The sequence below is a fragment of the Lepidochelys olivacea genome (assembly GCF_965140295.1).
Source record: "Lepidochelys olivacea isolate rLepOli2 genome assembly, chromosome: 21".
Classification (NCBI taxonomy): domain Eukaryota; kingdom Metazoa; phylum Chordata; order Testudines; family Cheloniidae; genus Lepidochelys; species Lepidochelys olivacea.
The window spans coordinates 4,559,184-4,571,570 of record NC_140431.1 but is presented as its reverse complement, the minus strand read 5'-3'; the positions used below and the strand labels follow the sequence as shown (position 1 = coordinate 4,571,570).

Here is a 12,387-nt window from a genome sequence, read left to right as displayed (position 1 = left end):
TTCATGGACACTGAAGGCTTGAGACAGGGGCTGAGCACTGTGTCTTTGCAGACCTATTTATACATTTTCCAGCCAGACTCTGGTGCATAGTGATTACCTTTGTAGCTAGAAGTCTAGTCAGGTAGATCTCAGACACCATCTTACTGCCCCGGTCGCCCTCCTTCTGGTCTCCATGGTCATGGTTTTTGACTAGATGCCAGACTTTCACTCCGCTCTCCAGGTCAGGGGTGATCATGGGTGCTCTGGAGCGGAGGCTGTCTGGGCTGCCTGTGTACCGGAACGTTGAATCTGAAAAGAAGGGAAGAGAAGCCGGTGATGTCCAAAGGAAGCAGCTTCTAACACTTCTCTGTCTCTCCTTAGTAGACCCCCCCTTCACTGGATTATTTGCAGAGCAACTAGATATAATACATTGCAGACACCATTAAAAAAGCAGCATTTGCCACACGTGGCCACACAGGAAAGGATGTGAGGGGCAGGACTTCGTCTCCGGTGAGGAAGGGTTTAACTCCAGTTGAGCAGCCCCTTGTCCAGGGGAAAGGGTAGGAGAGTGGCTATTTGAGAGAGGGAGGTGGAAGGCTGCCTTTATGATAATCAGATTGGGCACCCGGGGCTGAACAAACCTTTGCTTTCTTGTTATAAGTACTAACTACATCTGCTGGGTCATCATTCCAACAGCTTGCACTGGTGGTGATGTTGCCTTCTAGACAAGGACACAGAAGCCTGGTGGTATCTCAGATACCACTGGGAGTAGGTAACTATGTCCATGTGATGACTTTGTGAGGGGTACACTTTTGAATACTTTTTCATGACATCATATCTTTAAAATCTGGCAAGTTTATTTTATACATATTCCTCAAGGTGACGGTGTCATTTCAGAGAACTTGAGCAGCTCAGACTCTCTTATTATATTTTAAAACACCATTTACTCTATCCTCCTCCCTGTATCCCCCGCCCCACCTGATCCAGTCCAGGTCCATGTATGTGTGTGAAATAAGAAAAATGAAATGAAACAGAGACTGCACAACACAAGGGAGTACTTGGGGAGTGTCAGTAACAACAGGTGGATAGCACACAACTCTTCCCTACAGTCATCTGTTACTGCCACAGAGCTCCGTGAGCCCTTTATTCTCATTCAGATTCTGGGACTCTTCCTAATTGGTTAACCTGATTTACTCACACGCAGTCCCATTCAAAGCACAGCCATTACTCACATGCTTAATGTTAGGCACGTGCATGAGTGTTTGCAGGATCAGGGCCTTAATGTCAGCTCTCTGTAAGTCTGATTGCAGCTGCCCAGCACAATCCAAACAGGGCAGAAGCTGTGTTATTTTTAAAACAAGTGATGTGGTTAAAATGTAACAAAAGATCAAATTAAGAAGTGACTGAATTAAACAGCAGACCAATGACGGGTTGTATCTGCAGTGTGTGCTTGTATCTTTTTGGCTCCTGTGCAGGCAGGTTGGGGAGGGGAGGAATGTTAGAACGGCTATACTGGGTCAAACCAAAGGTCATCTAGTCCAATATCCTGTCTTCCGACAGTGGCCAATGCCACTGCTTCCCTGCAGAAGCCCTGATCACAACCCTTCCTGGCGAGCTGGAACAGATTCCTCTTTGGAGCGTGGCAAGAGTGCTCCCCTAATCACCCCGCTCACTGCAGAGTGATACGAGGTGCTTCAGTTCCCCAAGGAAATGTATTATCCTGGTTCCACCCACACACTATCCATTGAGCCTGTGGCCTGGGGCAGAACATTCTGGTGAGACTATCAGACCAGCACACACACACTCTCTCTCTCTCTCTCAAATACTTGCTTTGCTGTGGCCAACTCAGCCTCCCAAGTCTCCACTCGCCTTTCCCAGTACCAGAAAGAGTTAAGGAGATTAGCGCAGGGAAATATAACAGTTATTACAAAAGTTGCTAAAGTTTCATCCCTGATTAATACGCAGAAAAATATGAATATTCCAGCCAATTTAATTAAGGCATGGGGGAGAAAGGAGGGGGAAAGGCTGGGAAGCATCTAGTAATTCTATTTTTAAACATGCGCTGTACTGATGCATAATATGGAAAGTAAATCTGCATCTTCATTTGCATTTTGTCTGCACAATTAGAATTATTAATATTAACGTGAGCAAAGATCATGCATACTTGTAGTTGACAAATGCTCTTGCACCTGATGGTGATGAACAAGCATTGGCATTACTTCCCCCATCTGGGTCCCCTCCCCACTCCACCTGAAGAACAAACGGAACTAAGAACTCTGACTTGGACTGATTTTTATAGGTGGCAAACAACCCCTGCTATGGTGCACAGAGCCACAATACTGTTCTGCTAGCTGGAGGGTCTCACATCATTCAGATGGCTCTGCAGAACTCTTCCGTGATGGTACCTGGAATAAAGATTTTGAGAGCCAGGAAACTGGGAAAGGAGGTGGGTCTGTCAGGAGAGCTATCTTTGGCTAAACAGTTTGTAGAACGAAAGAGCTGAAAAAACCTTTGTGCCAGGGACTTCTCCACCATCCTTTATGAAGGTGTATTATTATTACTGTGTATACAATGCTATAAATATGCACCTGGCATCTAACAGACTCAATTATTCAGACTGTAAACTCTTTAGGGCATTGTCTGTAAAATGCCTACCCATATTGCTATGCAAATAATAACTAACATTCCCAATTCCCATGTGTGTAAAATCTTGCATGCTGAGTTAAGAATACTCTCACTTGTTGATTGGAACTAAGCAAAATGACGAGCTGAGACCAAAAAGCTTGTTCCACTAATGATTCCAGGCTGGAGTCTAAAGAGGAGTCTAGCAATGGAAAAGTCGGGTCGCTGCCTATGAGCCCTTATATCCCCAGCACTTAACCCTGCTTCTTACCGTATCTACTAATGGAGGTTCGAGATATGCTGGCAGAGGCGGGAATGTTATAAGAGGAGGTCTGTTTAGGAACGAGAGCCACCACAGAGCGGTCTGACACCTGGTAAGGCAAAGAGATAGAAGAAAGCAGGTGAGTGAGATTAGACCACCAGGAGGTGGTGATACTACCTTTGGAATGTAGAACAGTACCTGCTAAGTAGCAGACACTGAAGGCTGAAAGTTTTAGAATCCAGACTTTGCAGGGAGCTAACAAAATGACACCTTGTTCAAGACGACAAGGGGAAAAAAACCGAATCCCACTAGCCTGCTCTGTTTTCTTAACACAAGAGAGACACCCCTCTTTATCTTGTTGAGTCCTCTGCTAGATTCAAGCCCTTGAAGGAAAGGGATGATAAATGAAGACATATTGAAGACATTTTTGGTCATTTTGATTTAAGATTACATTTTATCCAATAAAATGGAGAATCTCAAGAATTGTTGCGATCCAATTAAAGTCGTAACGCAAAGGGAATAAAACAGCTATAATAATGTTATGGACCATAAAACACTCTTATTAAACCATTTTTTTATTTTAACCATTTTTATGAACTTTAAAAGTTTGATTTACAGCTGAACAAGTCATAAAACTATCTTTCAGAATCTTAAATTGTCGGTCCCTCTATTACACCAAAAAAGGATTAAACGCTGGAAACTCAAACTATAAATGAACATTAGTGCTAACGAGATTCTGTTATAGCAAGTTTTAGTGGCAGCATTTAATTTTACCCTCCCTATAAATCTAATAGTCATTGGAAGTTTTTAACTTATCTTCATTAATTAAGAATCTACAGATTTCAATTTAACAGACCTTAGCATTTTTTAAATTCTGAACTTAGAACCTTATGATGCAGTATGGCAGGGGAATAGGAAAGTCAACCCTACAGTATCTTCAGGTTGATGTGCTTTCTAGGGCTTAGCCAGTGATTTCCCTGAGGAGGGTGATGGGTTACACAAAGAAAACATCCCCTCCTTACCCCAAATTATCTGTCCCCTAGGTCTAAATACCCAATTTGCCAGCCAGGGTGCATTATTCCATAAATCTGGATACTGGTCTGAGTAGGTGCTGCCCTGGAGAACTTATTAAGGACTCCTCTTCTTCTTATGCAGTGACACCCACTCATCTATCATCTCTCCACCAATCACTCTGGAACTTCTCTCTTCATGCTGGTCTTGCTCTGACCAGGCGGCATATCGGATTCTCTCTCTTGGATGGGTAAAATGAGCTCCTTACTCTTCCTCCTAAACCCCTCTCCCCACTTCCATTTTCCTGCACTATTCTTCACACCACCTCCCTCCCTGTCAGCCTCACCATCTTGCTCACTCATCTTTGACTCCCCACTCCCTGCATACATCCAGGCTCTTGCCACATCTTGCCACTTGGCTCTCCACGCCATATTGAAAATCTGACCCTTTGATTCTGTCCCTGCAGCCAAAACACACGCCTGGGCCCTGGTCAACCCCTCGTCCCTTATGGGCTCCCCTACACCCTTATCTCTTCCGTCCACTCTGTCCAAAATGCAGCGGCTAAAATGACCTTCATCACTCAATCAGCCCATCATTCCCTCCTTTGAAGATCACCAGTGGCAGCCTAATACAAGTCTAAGCTTCATTCTCTGCAAGCTCCTGCACGAGCTCTGTTCGAGCCTCCTCTTGGATGCACTCCTCCTCCACATTCTAACCCCTCCTAAAGACTCCCTGTTTTTGCAAGGTCCAGAGACTTTAGACCTACGCTGATTGTCACATTAGAGGAGACGCAAGCAGCATGGTTTAGACAACAACTTAGATTATAAGCTCTTTGGGGCGGATTGTATTCGTTGTTCTGTGTTTGTACAGCGGCTAGCACAATGGAGCCCTGATCCATGACTGGAGGCCTGTATGTGTTACTGCCATACAAATGACAACCCCAGTGCAAGGGGGTGCAATACTGCCTGATGAGACAGAAAACCAAGCTTCTGACCACACGTGTTCACTATGGAACCGTGAGCACCCTCCCTGAATATAGGTGGAGTCACAGTGATATTGAGGTCGAACTCCAACTGGGATGATTTCATTCCACCTCCCTAAATTCCCCCTGCAGTTTCATACTGAAGGTAGTTTGAATAACTACTGCCAGTGCAAAATAGCTGGCACATTCCACCTTAGCTTCAGGAAAATGAGCTCTAATGTATAATGATCTGTAAAGTGCTTTGGGATCCTTCAGGATGAAAGAAGTGATATAAATGTCAGTTATTATTATTAATAATAATAATAATACGGCTTCATGTTACACCCAGCAAAAATGAAATATTTCTATTTGACTAAGTACAACACTTCACATCTCTGTTATTTCCCCTCTTCTCCCCCCGTTCCTCCCTCACTTCTCCCAATTTATTAAGTCACTGGAAGCAACGATCAAGTGGTGATATTATTTTCTTAGGCTGTTATTAGCTGCCACTTTGGTTTAATTTCACAAAAGTGAAATCTAAGCATTCCAGTGCAAGGAATACAAAGGAAGCTCTGGATTTTCACACAAAGAAGCAATAATTTCCAGGCTGCTGTAGTTGGATACGGTTTCATCAGAGCTGTAGTTAACTAGGAGAGAAGTATTAAAAATTCCACACATATAGAGGGAGCACTCTTGCCCTCTGAAGCTTGGGCAGAATGACTCGTCAGCTAAAAAGCACCAGTGTACAAATTAGAATCAGATGTAACATACTTTCCTTTCCCATTCTGCCCTGCTGCCACCACACTCCTATAGAACCCTGGAAACACATGAAAAATTGGCTGACTTTTTTTTTTTTTTTACAACTTTACAAATATTCTGGTTCTTCCACTGGCTTGAAACATGCTATGTGAAACCCCTTTAAAAATAATGGTAAAAAACAGAGTGGGGAGAACAACAGACAAGATATCCAGCAAATACCTTCTTTACTGACATGGCCTGGCAAGGATACCAGAGCAGCTAATGAGCTCCAGCTTTGGACATTCCGTAGCCAAACCACTATAGGTGTCCGAATCTCATCTTCCATATGCATTTTCCCTGGCTGTTGCTAATTTTTCATTTAAAAAATAGTCTTCTAATCTCTCAGCCCTTCCAGCCTCCCAGTGAGTGATGTCTCTTCATGGTTTGCTGCCTCCGAGTTAACCCTGCACAAGTCATTGTAAATCACTTGATGTTAAACTCCGAGTGCTTCATTTGTCTTGGGTAAATCTGTGTGAGCATATCCTACAGAGTTTAACAGGGATAGATAGGGTTCTACAGAAATGTTGTAGGATTCTACAGAAATTCTTCTAAAAGCCCTAGAGAATTTAACAGAGAACGAGACCTTTTCTACAGGTATTTTTAAGCCAGCATACAGAATTCAGCAGCAGGGATACAGCTCGCTATTCAATTCTATAACACATAATAATTCTATAACATTATTCAAAAATAATCTATAGAAAGCTGATCATTTCCTATTAAATTCTATTTGATTTTTCCATACAGGGGATGCTTGTGAAAATCAGATTAATGATTTAATGGGTAGACAAAGACAATCAGCTGATTATGATGTAGGTGGGACGTTATCATAAAAAACCCAGAAAAAAAATATCTTGCCTTGAAGAGCTGATGAAGAAATGTGGGATTAAGAGAAAGACTTGGAATTAAATCATCCAGCTAATAATAAATGATTGCTGATACTGTCCAAAAAACTAGAACCTGCAGCTGTACCACCTTAAAGCATGATCATACTAAGCAGGAGTAAGGCTGGATTAGTTCTTGGATGGGAGACCTCCACAGAATACAGTACTTAGAAGCTGCAGGAATTGTGTCAATTGTGTTGGCAATTCACCGATCCTTTTGATTCAGTGTCCCAGTATAGAGGTAAGGGGCTTGTCGTTCAGCTAACTCTTTCAGCATGTCCTAGTACTCAGGAGATTGGGTTTCTACCCCTACCTCTGCTTCAGTTTCCCCATCTGTAAAATGGGGATAAAAACAGTGACCTTCCTTGTAAAGTGCTTTGAGATCTACTGATGAAAAGTGTTATACAAGAGATAGGCATTATTATTTAAAGCAAGATTCTGACCACTCATGGGTCCTGAAGATGCCATGGCACTTCTGCCAGAGTCAAGGTGTTAGCTCTGCTATCTTAGCCAAATTACAAGGCCACACAAAGAGTCAGTGGCAGAGGCAAAATGCTCAGTGTACTAGCCAATGCTGCCTCTTAAAAAGAGCACAAAGGAGCATCACATGCAACATATTTGCAGCATGACGTGCACAGCAGAAACAGCAAATGCTGCTGCAGACATCAACTGCACATCTCCCCACACAGCACACTGCATCTTCAGATCTCAGCGTAACATTGCTTCACCCACGGGAAAGAACAGGTTGAACATACAAACAGAACCATACAAACGTCTGGTATGAAAGGCAGGGTGGCTTTGTGGAGGTAGCTCTTATTTTCACTAGAAATGGGCCGGGACAACCCTTTGGGAAAGTTCGGATCTGACCTTTGTGGCTTGGGCCCATTATTACGATTTTTTAAAAATCAAACTGGTTCTCCCCTCCCTACTTGCCTGCTGATCACAAGTTCCCTCGCTCCTCCCCACCTTCTCTGATTAATCACTTCTTTTGCGCTCACACTGTCTTGGTGCACATCTATACCGGAGCTGGGGGTGTAACTTCTAGCTTGTGTAAACACTCTCATACTGGCTTTGAATGAGCTGTGGTGTTAAAAATAGCAGTATAGGTGCAATGATGTAGGTGGCAGGCTGAGCTAGCTACCCTGAGTACAATCCCATCTGAGACCCGAGGCACATACTCTGGCATCTAGCCCATCCTGCTGCAGCTACATGGCTATTTTTAGCACACTAGTTCAATCAAAGTGAGCACATGGACCTCAGGATACGTGGCCCAAGCCCATCCTGAATTGTGCTTGCCAACTTAAAAGCCAGCTGTGGTGGTTGTATCTGTGATGCGGACACCAATCTGCTAGGAACTGAGCTAAGACCCATGAAACTCATTTCAAAGAGAGGCCACTGAATAGCCACGAGATAAGTCACCTTTAACAAACAAGCAAAGTAAAAAGGGAAAGGTTTCTGTTCAAAAGGCAACTGGCTAGTACCTCATGGAAAGATCTGCTTCTCTTGAGAAACCATTCTGCTCAGAAAGAGAAGTATCCTCGTACTACATGCCAACCTCCTTTCTTCTAGTGACTAATTAGGAGGGTTACTCCAAGGTACATTGAAGCTACAGGAAGGCTATGGACAGGTCCATTGGCGTACAATACAGAGCGCTGGGTTTCAAGAACAATGCCTCTACTAACTGGAAATCAGTTTCACGGGTGGTTGGATACAGTTACACTCCAGCACATTCCAGCATGTGGTAGACAGATGGACCTGGCTGAGTACGTACCTTTATCTCTCTCTCTGACCTACCATAATTAACACTTTCTAGCTGCTCAAGTCTCACCCAAGGCAGGCTGTGCTTGGCTGGTGTCATTAGCCTAACAGCAGTCAGAGACGGAAAGAAGCTTGTAGGTCATCTGATCCATCCTGGTCACTGTGGAATGCAGCATCTCCTATAGCATTCTGACCAGTCTAGTTTCAAATGACTCCAATGAAGGGGCTCCTGATGCTTCTCTTGGGAGACTCATTCCAGAGCTTAACACATTCCACCACTTCTCGATTAAGAAACATTTCCCAGTGTTCAGGTTTATGTTTACAGTGCTTGGGGCGATATTCCCTTAACTGGCGGCACACTCCTCTGTGACTGCCTTTAATTTTGAAGCCATGCGATTGCTGTGCAGGACACAGGGTGATGGCGACGTCCCCTTGTTCCTAAAAACCTAGTTGCCTTTGTTATCCCCTGAACGAGAACGGAGAATCAACATGTAGGAAGATTGAGAGTGAGAAACTGGAAGAGACAAGTCGTCCATGTATCTCGGTGCCCCGCCTCACTGGATCAGGCGGCTAATCTGCCCCCATGGTGCCTGGTGGCCTATCTACGATGCTTCAGAGACAGAAACCCCTCTCCCTTCCTATACTGCCCTCCCCTTTCTCTCACTTAGGCTTCCGTTTCCAGGCCTGGGTCTCTGACATGATAGCCTCCTGCAGCCCCCACATCTTTAACAGTGACAGTGCAGCCCTCTCTCTGCATACCCAGTCTATCTGGTGAGAGAGGCTGGCATTTTTAATTTAGTCAATTTTCAACTCTGCTCGTTTCTGTAAGATGTGCGTCAGGGCTGCTTTCTTGTCTAATGCACGAGCACACCGAACCATTCTGGTTTATCATAAGAACGTGACCTCCCTGTCTGTCTTGTTAGACGAGACGCCGAGGAATTAAATTTCTGCTTTTCTTTCCCTTCCGCTTGGCTGCTTTCTGGGAGCTCTGCGTCAGGGATGGTTTCTTACCTGATAATGCATCAGGGTGTTTAACCGCTTCCAGTCGCCCTCAATCTTGGTGGTGATGTCTTCATCCTGCAGGACCACGCGAGCTATCCGGCCCTGGCGCCACTCTGCAGGGAAGGCAAGAGCAAGCAGACATGATGGTCAGGGATGAAAAGACACCTGCCTCTTCTGTCCACATCCGTCTCATGTGACATTGTATGAGAGATGAGTCTCTCAGAGGCCAAGCTCCCAGGAAGGGGTGTTCAACGAAAGGGCTGACTTCTGCTCTTGATTATTCCTGTGAAGCCCTAGGGAAGTCAATGTGGGTTGCTTCCTTGCATCTAAGAGCAGAATTTTCCCCAGCGTGGGGGAATGTAATTAGATTTTGGGGTGTTGATCTGAACCACGGGTCCCCTCCAACACTACTGTCAATACATGGCTGTGGAGGTGGCTTGTGTAAAAAGCTGAAGGTGGTCTGAGGTGTCAGTCACTTGCTCACTGGGCAATTGCTCCACGAAGACAGCTTTCTGGGGGACATTAACAGGGGCTGCAGAGTGCAATGGCTAAGACAGGTCAAGAGTCTGACCCAGTGTTGTGTCCTGCAGAAACAGCATCTCCGAGGGGTGTAGTGTGTGTTTGTGGGGGAGGTAAGGATAGAGCAAGTGTGCACAAAGCGAGCCATCCTGGCTCTAGCCAATGCGATCAGCTTCCTGAACATTACAAATGTCTCTGAGAACTACCCCAATACTGGCTACTTCTCTAACTCTCCCCCCGCCACCTCCCCGCCCACTTCTCACAGGGCAGGGTTGCTCTTACCCAAGTCCATGTCGACAGCCCTTGGCCTTTGGGAATAGGGGACATTTTTGTACACTGCATCCAAAATCTTCTCTTTGACCTGAGTGATGGTGTCGCAGTTCAGCACCTTCACGGGGATCTCTGGGCTGTTCTCGTTATCGGGGTTCACACAGTTCAGGATCTAGAGAGGGAGAAGACCCAAACGGCTCTCAAAAGGGCTTCAGAGAAACATCCAGCATAACAGTGATAACGTTCATCATGGGTCAGAGACACTTAACGCTGAATTCCCCTGAAAAGCCAGTCTCTGCATTGATATCACAGCTGTTGTATCTAGAGTCTCCTTGGGAAACTCATTAAACTAAGAGTGTTGGATCATATTAAAAAAGTTCTGTATTAAAATCACAAATGAGTTTGATTCCCCATAGTTCAAATTCCAGGGTATTCACTAATTAAGAGGTCTCTTGGTTTTTGGTGCTGTTTCTCTCCCTCTATGTGTGAAACTTGCAAGCTGCTAATTGTGTTAGTACATTCTAAGACAGAGTCTGTTCTCAAAGCAATTCTTTGTAACAACAACCACTCACTAAGAGAGAGGCTCAAAACAATACTCTGTAACAACAGAAACAGCACCCAGAGACTATCCGCCCTTTTGTTGTATTCATCTGGCTTTGTTAACAATTGTGATTAAAATAGAGATAGAGGATGTATGTGGATGGATGCTTAGTGTGGATAATAACTGAATGAGCAGGGAGGTGCCAGCCTAAGAATCCAGTGTCCATTGGCTGAAGAAGGCGTCAAGTGGAAATAACCAGAGGACCCCCAGAGGGCAGACTGGAATCCACCCAACAGCCTCAAGAATGGGTGAACCAAAGAACAAGATAACATCTGGCAGCACGGAGCCGTCAAAGGAATGTGCCATCTGCTGATTGATTCAGCAACAGCATGATGAAGCAATTCCCATAGACTGGCATAGGAAGAAATTCCTATAAAAAGGAACTCTAGAAAGTGAGAACTTTGGGGTCTGATTCTGCAAACCAACTTCCAGGAGCATCAGATGAGCATCTGACAAGGCCCTGCTCCCTCCTCATGTCCAGGCCACCTGGCCAATGGGTTGGCATGAGCAACTCTAAGGCTGGTAACTATGATGATAACCTTGCAGAACCTGTGTGTGTGTGTGTATGAATGAATGTGTGAATAAATATGAAATTGAATGGAATGTTATAGCTATAACTAACTGCTTACTATGATTCTTTCTGTATTCACAATAAATGTGGCATTTTGCCTTTTCCCCTTTAATAAGATCCTGCTGGTTTTTATTTTATTGGTATAACAAGAGCTTCAGGGTGTCCCCTGGAGTTATGTTTTGGGGAGGGCACGGGCATGGGGAGCTATAGATAGATTTAAAAAAGGATGACAAGGGTCTGTGATGCCACATGTAAACCCTGATTTTCCAAAAACTTTAGCAGCCCGGGCTGTTTGCACACAATCTGCACAAGCAAGTTAGGTACATACTTAATTTGCACCTGGTCCTGGCACCCTGAGGTTTTGAAAATCGGGCCATAACATTACATGCACTTACGTCCCACAGATTATTGCACACGCAACGCTTGTGGTCCACAATGTTGGAGTATGGGTTGAGCCAGCTGAGAATCTGGGCCATAAAATTGTGTACTTCTTGCTTGTGCTTTCGATGAAGGACCAATTCTGACATGACGCAGCTAGTTCTACCCTGGGGCATCAGGACTGCATATATCCTGCCCTTCCTGTACAGCTTCTTTTAACTTACAGGAAGTCATTTTCTGCTGGAGATGACGCGTACAGTTCAAAGCTGGGTCCCACGGACAGCCAACTCACCAATGTTTTGTACTCAATTTGCTGCCGGATCAGCTTGTCCTCACTCAGAGAATAGCGTGCCTCCCCTGTGATGGCATCGATAGGGCCCTTCTCCATCTGCTGCTTGATGGCACAGTACAACATGAAGAGCGGCTCCCCAGCACACTCCTGTTCGACAAGACACACAGCAAAACAAAATCTAGGTGAAGGTGCCTCTTTGGCAGGGCCTTATCCTAATACATATGCTTAACTTTAAGCAGATGCATGGTCCCACTGGCTGAATCTTAACAACCAAAGTAAGTGTTTGCAGGTCTGTGGCCCAAAGCAGCACTTGGAGAGGAAAGCCAATGCCAAGGGGCCATTACTCAATGTGGGCATCATCCTTGGCTTGCCTCCCCAGGGCTGGAGAGAAGGAATCTGAGGGTATGTCTACATTACAGCTGCTACAGTGGCACAGCTATGGTGCTGCAACTATGCCACTGTAGTGACATAGTGTAGACTCT

At 44.9% G+C, this 12,387-nt stretch overlaps 1 protein-coding gene across 2 annotated transcripts in view; it reads right to left on the bottom strand.

Annotated features, from left to right (window-relative positions):
• Positions 1-12,387, bottom strand: part of PLXNA2 (plexin A2) — a 315,976-nt gene that overhangs the window by 8,729 nt on the left and 294,860 nt on the right. For both annotated transcript variants that reach the window (XM_084611054.1, XM_084611055.1), the window contains exons 24-28: positions 11,906-12,052; positions 10,076-10,235; positions 9,284-9,387; positions 2,873-2,972; positions 98-288 (exon numbers count right to left, since the gene is read on the bottom strand). In XM_084611054.1, the coding sequence (XP_084467180.1) occupies positions 98-288; positions 2,873-2,972; positions 9,284-9,387; positions 10,076-10,235; positions 11,906-12,052 (702 nt within the window). The remainder of the gene's footprint in view (positions 1-97; positions 289-2,872; positions 2,973-9,283; positions 9,388-10,075; positions 10,236-11,905; positions 12,053-12,387) is intronic.